This window comes from Panthera tigris, chromosome D1 (assembly GCF_018350195.1).
Source record: "Panthera tigris isolate Pti1 chromosome D1, P.tigris_Pti1_mat1.1, whole genome shotgun sequence".
Classification (NCBI taxonomy): domain Eukaryota; kingdom Metazoa; phylum Chordata; class Mammalia; order Carnivora; family Felidae; genus Panthera; species Panthera tigris.
This window is the reverse complement of record NC_056669.1, coordinates 15,518,556-15,527,403: the sequence shown is the minus strand read 5'-3', so window position 1 is coordinate 15,527,403 and position 8,848 is coordinate 15,518,556. Positions and strand designations below refer to the sequence as shown.

Here is an 8,848-nt window from a genome sequence, read left to right as displayed (position 1 = left end):
AGGGACAGAGAGGCAGGCTGCCCTCTGACTGGAGCCAGGGAACAGAGACTTGGTGGAGAGCCAGCTTGGGGGGCTGCTCTGTATCTCCTGTGTGGGCTCCTGGCTCCTGCTGGGGACAGGCCCCCTGTATCTATCTCCCTGGGACCAGAAGTGCTGTCTTCCGGCCATTCCCCGAGGCCTCGTGAGGGCTGCTGGTGTCTCCGGCTGGGCCGCTGAGGTGGGGCGGGCAGGTCTGATGTCACAGCCTGCGGGAAGTCACCGGGGGCTACGAGAGGGGGCCCAGCTGAGGAAGGGCAGGCTGCCGTGGAGCTGCTCCATCCGGCCCCCGGGCCCCCGGGCCCCCAGCTGCTTCCCTTCTCTGCCTACTACCTAAGGACACAGGAGGCTCAGCTGAGTGAAGGCCTACAGAGATCCACAAATGGCCCCGAGTATCTCCCTCAGTGGCCCCTAGGGTGACCTTTGCAGGCACCCTGGGCAGCTTGGAGGGCACTGGCTGTGGCCTCTCTCCCGGGCACACAGGGCCCGAAGGCTGTGGCTCGCTTTGCTGTGGCTCCCAGCTTCCCCCCTTCCTCAGGTGCCCGGTGGAGTTCAGAGAATGTCTCACGTGGATCCCCGCCCCAGCCCGCCCCAAGGGGCAGGCAGGCGCGAGGTGAAGGCTCCCCTGTCAGTCCCTCCTCCTTGACTCTGTCTCTTCCTGCCTGTGGGCTTGGGCTCGCAGGGGCGCGGAGGGAGGGAGGGAGGGCCGCACTTTCCATCCAGACCCTTGGCCACCAGCACGTCACTGCTCTCTCCCAGCGAGGACACAGCCGGCAGCTCCTGCCATGGACAGGTGGTACCTGGGTGAGTCCCCTCAACCCCATGCCTCCCCCCTGCTCAGAATCGGATGCAGGTGTCTACCTCATCACGTTCAGGGGCACCACCTGCTCCCCAGAAGTGCAGAGAGGGGGGGAAGCAGAAGCCAGGACAGGCAGCGTTGCTAAACAAGGGCATCTCAAGGTGGAGTCCTGGGCACGTGGTGATCTCTACTCTGAGCGTCTCTGTGCCGCTGGGGCTAGGAAGACAGCCGGTCCCGAAGCCTCCCTTTCTGTCTCTCCTCCTGTTCATCTGCAGGAATTCTAAAGCCAGGCTGCTGGGTTTAAATCTTGCTTTCCCCACGTCCTAGCTGCCTGACCTCTGGCAAGGTATTAAACTTCTCTGTGCCTCAGTTTCCTCATCTATAAAATGGGGACGATGATAATACTTCCCTGACCTCAGAGCTGCGATGATTATGCGACTTGATTTTCATTACTTGCTTACAACAGGGTTAGCCTTGCACACTAGAGTTACAAATGCAGATGACAACTTGTTTTTCCGATTTCCCCTTTTGTCTGAAACCATCTCTCACTCTTTCCCCTGTCTATCTATTTATCTATCATCTATCTAACTTTCCACCTATTTTTTTTACCCCTTATTCCAGATGGAATCCGCAATAACTTACAGAGACAGACAAAATGCACCAAGATTCCAGGAGAATGTGTAGGAAGGGGCACCGGTGTCTTGTGTGGGAGAGTGACGGTAGCTTTGGGAGCCCAGCGTTGGGGGTCTGGCTTTCCAGCCCTGGCTTTGTTACTAATGGGAGGTTTCGGTTAAATCCCTCAAGCTCCATGCCCCTCAGTCTTCTTGGGCTGCCCAGTGGGAGACACGGCACCTCCCCGGCCACCTCCAGGGGCCGTTACAAGGAGCAAATGACCAGCCTCAGTTTCTTCACCTGTAGAACAGAGCAACCGCGCACTCAGTGGGACAGTGCGTTTACAGAGCCTGACACGTGGTCGGCCCCTACTGAGCATGAGCTGGGTTGTAATATCCTCATGGATATTCATCGCTTGGTTCTGGAAGCTGAAGGTTGCCGAATGGGTGTCGGGGCTCCTGGTCTGCGAGGTCATGACATTCTCTCTCCGTCTCACCCCGTGCTAATTTTCACTGGAGGGGAGTTGGCTTTCCTGTGTCCAGCAGCTGACGTTCAACAAAAGGTCAATGCCGTCTATTTCTCTAGTCGGCACAAATCTGACAGTGACAATAGTGACACCTGCTGTGTATCTGGTCCCGTGCCCGGCTCCCTACGTGCATTTTCTCCTTTTCTCCTCACCACAAATCCCTCAGGTAGGGAACAGTCCCATTTTATAGACGAGAGGACTGAGGCACAGAGAGGTTCAGGAACTCGACAGGGGTCAACCCCTCGTTGGTGGACACTGACTGCTAGCTTGGGTCCCTTGGCCCCATGGAGCATCAGCCTCTTCTGGAGGCCAGCGCAGTGAACTAGAACTTAGCCGGGAATGTGAACAGCCATGGAGTACCCAGCCCTGGGGTCCCCGAGGCGAAGGAGGCCACCACAGAGTGGGGAGGCAGCCTCAGAGGTGTGGGGAAGCACCTGACCCCTAAAGCCTAAGGCCTGCCTGTCATTCTCCACTCTGCCCGTCACTGGCTGTGTGTCCTCGGGCCAGGGCCCCACCCTCTCTGTGCCTCAGATGCCTCATCTGTAAAATGGGAGCTCACACAAGGCACAAGGAAATAATAATTAGGAAAGCGCTTTGTAAATTGTAAAGGCAAGACGTTCTCCCCGTGGCAGGACTTGGCCCCTTCCTTGAAGGAGCCTACGTGCAACCTGGGCAGCTGGTGTGGAAGCAACCGGATTGTAGGAGGAAAATGCCAGAGGCGGCAGGAAGAGAGAGATTAGTGAGGGATGGCTGGAGCCTTTCTGGCTGAGGTGCGAGCTGCTAGAGGCAGCCTTGATGGATGAGGGAAAGAACAGGAGTGGGCAGGCGTGGGGGTGTGAACGTGCACGGTGGGCTCGGCGCGGGCCTTGAGGTGGGAGAGGGGCGGGCACCTCGGGACCCCCTCAGGGAAGCCCTGAATGCCGGGTAAGAAATAGCAGCTGAAACAGTGATCTCCACGGTGGTTGGTGAGGTGGGCGGCTGCTGGGGTTGGGGGCCTCTGGGGGCCCCGTGACATCGTCCCCCAAGCTGTAGAATCCACTGAACGTAACTTTGAAAGTGCCGCTTCCCCGTCGCCACAGCCCCAGCCACGATGTCTCTGGCCTACCTCTCCCCGCCCTGTCTCTGGAAATTTCCTTTGGGAGGATTTGGGAGCCCAGCCAGCCCCTCCCTGCCCCTGCCTGCCCCCTCACCTCCTCGTGCCTCGGAGGGAGCCCCTCCGCTCACACTAGGGTTTCTCTTGTGACTGGGGTAAATATTACCCGGCACTGTTAATGTTTAATGCCCCCACCTCACCCCTGGCCACCCCACGGCCCGGCACTCTCCCCAAAGCAGAGGCAGAAGAGGGCAGTGGAGACCAGCCCAGGCCGCTAGGGAAATGGCAGGGCTATTGGCGGACGACGGTGAGTGTGTGCGAACGTGTGCGAAGCAGGTGGTCTCTCCTTGGGCCACCTTTGGAGGGATGAGTTGCACCCCTGCCCCCCTGCCTTCCGGAGTCCCCGGCACCCCTCCCCGACCCTTGCCACCCAATCCTAAGAGGATTTTTCGAGACAATTTCTTTGAAAAGAGGATCCTGCCTTAACTCTGCTTGAAGGCAGAGCCTCGGCGGCCAGGGAGGCGCTGGGGGGTGGGGGTGAGGGTGAGCTTCCGTCTCGGCCTCCTGGCATGCACCTATCCTGGTACAATGCATCTTGGGGGACTATCCAAGCTCGGAGCAGGAGGTGGAGGGGGCCAGGCTGGCTTTGGGGTGAGAGCCCCTCAAGTTTGGGACACCCCTGGAAGGATCCTGCCATGGGGGTGATTCGGGGCTGGAGGCTAACAGGGGCCTCTGTTGACCACGGTGGGCTTTGAGCCAGACCTAGGAAAGATGAGGGCTTTGGGGGGGGGGGTGGGCTCACCAAATGGATGGTTTCCTGATGTGGTGAGGGGAGCTGCCAGGCCAGTCGTGGCTCTGGCGCTCACCCCCCATGTGACCTTGAACAAGACCCGAACCGGATCCTGGGAGACAACCTTGGTGGGCTCCTGCAGGAGGGCGGGATCGGGCCCCCGCAGTCACCCCCGTAGGCCCAGGCACTGACCCCGCCTGGCCAGGGAGGCTGCCCTGGGGATAACCGGGCTCACCAGGCCCCAAAGCCCCCCACCGTGACCCAGGGCACGGTTCGGCACGCCACTGGAGGTGACAACTTGTGCCTTCCTTCTACCTCACGCACGGCTTACTTACTGCCCAGAAGGGGCTGGAGCAGGGCAGGACAGAGGGGCCACCCTCAGCTATGGCAGCAAAGCTCTGGCCAGGTGCCCCCCGGCTGCCCAAAGATAAGTGTGCTCTGTTTACGGGGCTGGGGGGCAGAGCTCCACCCCTGGTGGGGAAACACCACAAGAGGCAAGGGACCGGACCATACTCGACCTTGAAACATCTTGTTCCTTCTGACCATCTGAGAGGCAATGTAGCAAAGGGGTTAAGCACCTCGATTCTTGGCAACCCATTGCCTGGGTTCGAATGCCAGCTCTCGCCCTTTATGGCACGTGACCTAACCCCTCGGTACCTCCGTCCTCTTATGGATTATATTGGAATAATATTAATGCTTCATAGGGTTGTTTGAGGGCTAAATGAGCTAATGTTTTGTTAGCCTTGGCCTGGCATGTGGTAAACACTATGTATTAATGTCTCTTCAAAGGATTTGCTTCCCGTTGAGGATAGAAACATAAGCGAGAAGAATCTAGAAACCTGAGTTCAAGACCCAGTTCTGCTTCGAACTTTCGTGGGGACTTTAAACAAGTCTCCAGACCGGGCCTCAGTTTTCCCCTTCTGCTCAGTGAATGTTAAGGGCCTCTCCATTCGTTGCATGAATGTCGCTAGGCATCTGCTAGGCGTTCAGTAGTCACATGGAGAGGGACTAAGAAGTCACGTGGAGGTGAGTCTAATGGGAGATGTCTCCCTCGGCCTTGCTTACTACTGTAGGAAGCAAAGAGAGGAAAGAGCCAACCCCGCAGGGTTTCCAGAGGCCCCCACAGGCAGCGCAGAGCTCTGCCTTGGATGTTTGGTATTTGGTCCCAAGGTGACTCTATCTGAAGCAGCCCAGGACAGATGTCCCCGTTGGCAGTGGCATTAGCAGGCCCACCAGCCTCCTCTTGCCCACTTGGCCACTTGGGGCTGACGGATGGGACGGATGTGACTTCCACTATTTCTGCGACAGACTCACCCTGCCTCTGGCTCTCTCTGCAGGTGGCGACCCCAAAGGGGACGTGGACCCATTCTACTACGGTAGGCCTGGTGGGTCCCTCCTCGGCCCCTCTTCTGGCCACCACGCACGGATGCCCGGGTCCCGGCATCCCCCAGTTATGTTCCCCCATCTTCCCCTGTTAGCATGGGGCTGCTGCTGGGGTGGGCTGTGGGGAGGGGTGCCTGGGGCGACCCATCCCACCTCCTTGCCCTCTCCTTCCTCAGACTACGAGACCGTCCGCAATGGAGGCCTGATCTTTGCTGCCCTGGCCTTTGTCGTGGGGCTCATCATCATCCTCAGTGAGTGGGGCTGGCCTCATGCTGGCGTTGGGGGTGGGGGGGAGGCGCTGCATGGAGCCTCATCTCTTCTCAAAGCCACTGGGCGCTGGTTCCCCAGGTGGGGGTGGGGGAAAGCCCTCTCACTCCCTTCCCAGATCCCAGAAGGGAAGTGAGTCTTTCCGCTCGCCTCCATTGCCCCATGCAGGATGTGGGAACTGAGCGACACCCTGATAGACAGAGGCACCCCGGGATGCCTCCCTACTTGGTCCTTGGACCACCCAGAGCAAGTTCCCTTTTCCTCACGTGCGCCCTCTGGTGGCCAGTGGAGGAGCTGCTGAGATGGGAGGGCAGGCTCTTCCAGCCTGGGACACCGCAATGTCCCAGGGGTTCAAGGGGAGGGAACCAACCTCCAATGGACGCCTCCCTTGACCAGATCCGGTCACTTTCCTTTCTTGGCACGAGCTACATCTCAGTCCGTTTATTTTTTTTAACCTTTATTTTAGAGAGAGAGACAGACAGAGCATGAGCAGGGGAGGGGCAGAGAGAGAGGGAGACACAGACTCGGAAGCAGGTTCCAGGCTCTGAGCTGTCGGCACAGAGTCCGACGCGGGGCTTGAACCCACAAACCGTGAGATCGTGACCTGAGCTGAAGTCGGACGCTCCACCGACTGAGCCACCCAGGCGCCCCCATCTCAGTCCATTGAATCCTCTGGGCAACACTGAGGGATGGTCAAGACTATCACATCTGATAGATGAAAACCACTGACCGTGGCAGGTGCAGCAATTTGCTCTGGGTTCCACAGCCAATCAGAAGCAGAGCTGGGTTCAGCTGTTCCCCCCCCCACCCCTCCCCACCCCCCGGCCCCCCCCCCCCCCCCCCCCCCCCGCCCACTGCTGGAAAGCAAATGAGGCTGGGAGCCAGAGGCATCAGGACCCACTGCTAGTTTACTATGGATCCCCAACTCCCCGGGCCTCAGTTTGCACATCTGTTAAATGGGGACGATCCCACTGATAAAGCCAGGGCTATCACCCAAAGACATGGCAGCCAAGAAAGCATTGAGGCATAGGCATAGAGTGTTCTGGGGGAGCGAAGGGTCCTTGTATATCTCCCAGCCCCAGCCCGGCCCCAGCAGGCACACAGCAGGCACTTAGTAAAGGCTTATTGGCTTGTTTTGCTGCAACCGGAAGAAACACACCCCGAAACGCAATCAGCCCTGTGTCCTCGGATTCTAACCCGTCCATGGTCGGTGCCATCCCATCTGAAGGCTTCGGTCTGCAGACATGGCCGGTCTCCCCAGTTCATCCGGAAGGTGTCTCAAGGGCAGCCCCGTATAGTGGTTGAGCGCACAGCTGCAGGAGGCAGACCGGCCTGAGCAGAGATCTTGGCTCTGGCCTCACAGTGGTCCTCCTCCGAGAGCTTACTGAGCGGCGACTATGTGCCCAGCCCCGGTGCTGGGGGCACCGCGATGGCCCAGGCTCGGCTACTGCTCTCGGCGTGCCCAGCCTACCATGGATCCGCTGCGGTAAATGTTTGTTGCCGGACTGACCGAACGGCTTGGGCCCCTGAATGCTTATGGCCCCGCCATATGTGAAGAGAGAAACAGTCACCTGTGGCTTTGGCAGAAGGGAGGGAGGGAGGAAAGGGAGGGTCTCCTTGGAAGCGAGCGGTTGAGGGAAACTCACCTCCTTTCTCTCTTCCAGGCAAAAGACTCCGCTGTGGGGGCAGAAAGAAACACCGGTGGGTGTCTGCCCAGGGTAACTGAGTGAGGCAGGGACACGGGGTGGAGGGGGATGGGAAGGAGGGCCAGGCCAAGGGTTTTGGTCTCTGAGGCCTTTGAAGGGGGGTCCCCAACCTCAGGGATCCCCCCGGACTCACCACCTCCTCCTCTGACCTCTCACCTGTCTTTTTCCCTCCCCCACCCCAGGCAAGTCAACGAAGATGAGCTGTAATGATGGGTAAGTTGGGGAGGGACAGGGGAGGGGGCCAGCCAGGGAGGGCTGCGAAGAGAAAGGTCGATGAATCAGGAATGAAACAAAAGGCCCTGCTTCGGCCCCCACTACAGCCCAAATCCCATCTTTGTCTTTTCAGAGTCTGCCGTGCCCCCGTTGCACTGGGGTCATTGGGAAGCCTTCCCTGAGCTGTAGACCTTTGTCCCCAGCACTGCCAGGCCCTCGGCTGAAGGAAGCGCCAGGCTCCGTGTGACCCCTGGGTGCACATGGCCTCCTCCCACCTCTCGGCCACCTCCTGTTAATAATAAAGCCAGCCTCAGAGATGGCTCCTTCCCTGGCGTCCCTCCCTCCTCCTCTATACCTGCCACGACCAACTCGCCCTTCCAAGCTGGGGTGCAATGCAGCCTGGTCTCTCCCGGTTTTCAATGAACTGCTCAGGTGCCCGTGCCTATTAAAGCAGGAAGTTTCGTAGGACCACCTGCAGGCCTCTTCTTGCCCCCCGAGCCCCATAGGCAGAGGACTCAATGTGTCTTCCCAAGGCAGAGAGAGAGAGAGAGAGAGAGAGAGAGAGAGAGAGACAGCCGGGAAGTCTGAAGGTCAGCGATGATCGGGTGCTGCTTGGGTTTCTGCCTCAGGCCCTGGATGCTGCTATTGGAGCTTTCTGCTGGGGGTTCCCGCAGACGTGCCCTGAGCTGTCTGTGACCACAGCATGTGCCCTGCCATCTCACACGTGCGCCAGCGTGCCGGGCCGGGCGGGTCCGGGGGGCCTGGCACAGGCTTTGGCACACTCTCTCCCTACCCGCCTCCCAACCTTGGCGCTGAGCTCAGGCCGCGCCCTTTCCACTCATGGGGCTTGGGGACGCCCATTGGGCCTATTCTCATCCACGTATAGGGGTGCTACCTTGGCGAATCCCAGGGCCGAGGGGTGCACAGTGACGGTGGGGCCCCTTGGTACCCTTTCCTCCAGCCCCGTCCACGGTGGCAGGCAGCCGTCCATGGACAACTTGATCCGAGATGGTGCCGGGCTGCCTCTCCCACCAGTGCCCAACTTCCTGATGCCTGTGGCCTCCTTGCAGCACAGCACGGTCCCCTCTGGCCGTTTCAGAAGGAGCCTGTCTTCCCTCTTCCACTCTCCCCTACGGAAGGGAAGGATCATGGCACCACCTAGTGTCCCATCAGGGCCTGCAAGCATGCCAGGGCAGGGAGGAGAGAACAGGCAGGGGAGCCCGGACAGCAGCACGTTAGTGGAGTTTAAAATGAACAGGGTGTGTCTGGGGGCCAGAGGCAGGCAGGCCACCGTTCCATTTGCAAACTGAGTCCTCTGTCTTCTTCCACGGCCCCCAGGCCCTGAAGCCCCCCGACCCTCGCAGAATCGCAGGAGGTTTGAACACGGAAGATCCTTAGCAAAACAGACAAGCTTCACTTTTCA

At 59.3% G+C, this 8,848-nt stretch overlaps 1 protein-coding gene across 1 annotated transcript; it reads left to right on the top strand.

The window, feature by feature from the left end:
* Positions 1–768: 768 nt before the first annotated feature.
* LOC102948994 (sodium/potassium-transporting ATPase subunit gamma) lies at positions 769–7,419 on the top strand. The gene is made up of 5 exons (XM_007080408.3): positions 769–840; positions 5,194–5,232; positions 5,416–5,490; positions 7,171–7,207; positions 7,395–7,419. Exons 1-5 carry the CDS (start codon positions 822–824, stop codon positions 7,417–7,419), a joined length of 195 nt encoding a protein of 64 aa, XP_007080470.1. The 5' UTR covers positions 769–821.
* The last annotated feature ends 1,429 nt before the right edge of the window (positions 7,420–8,848 follow it).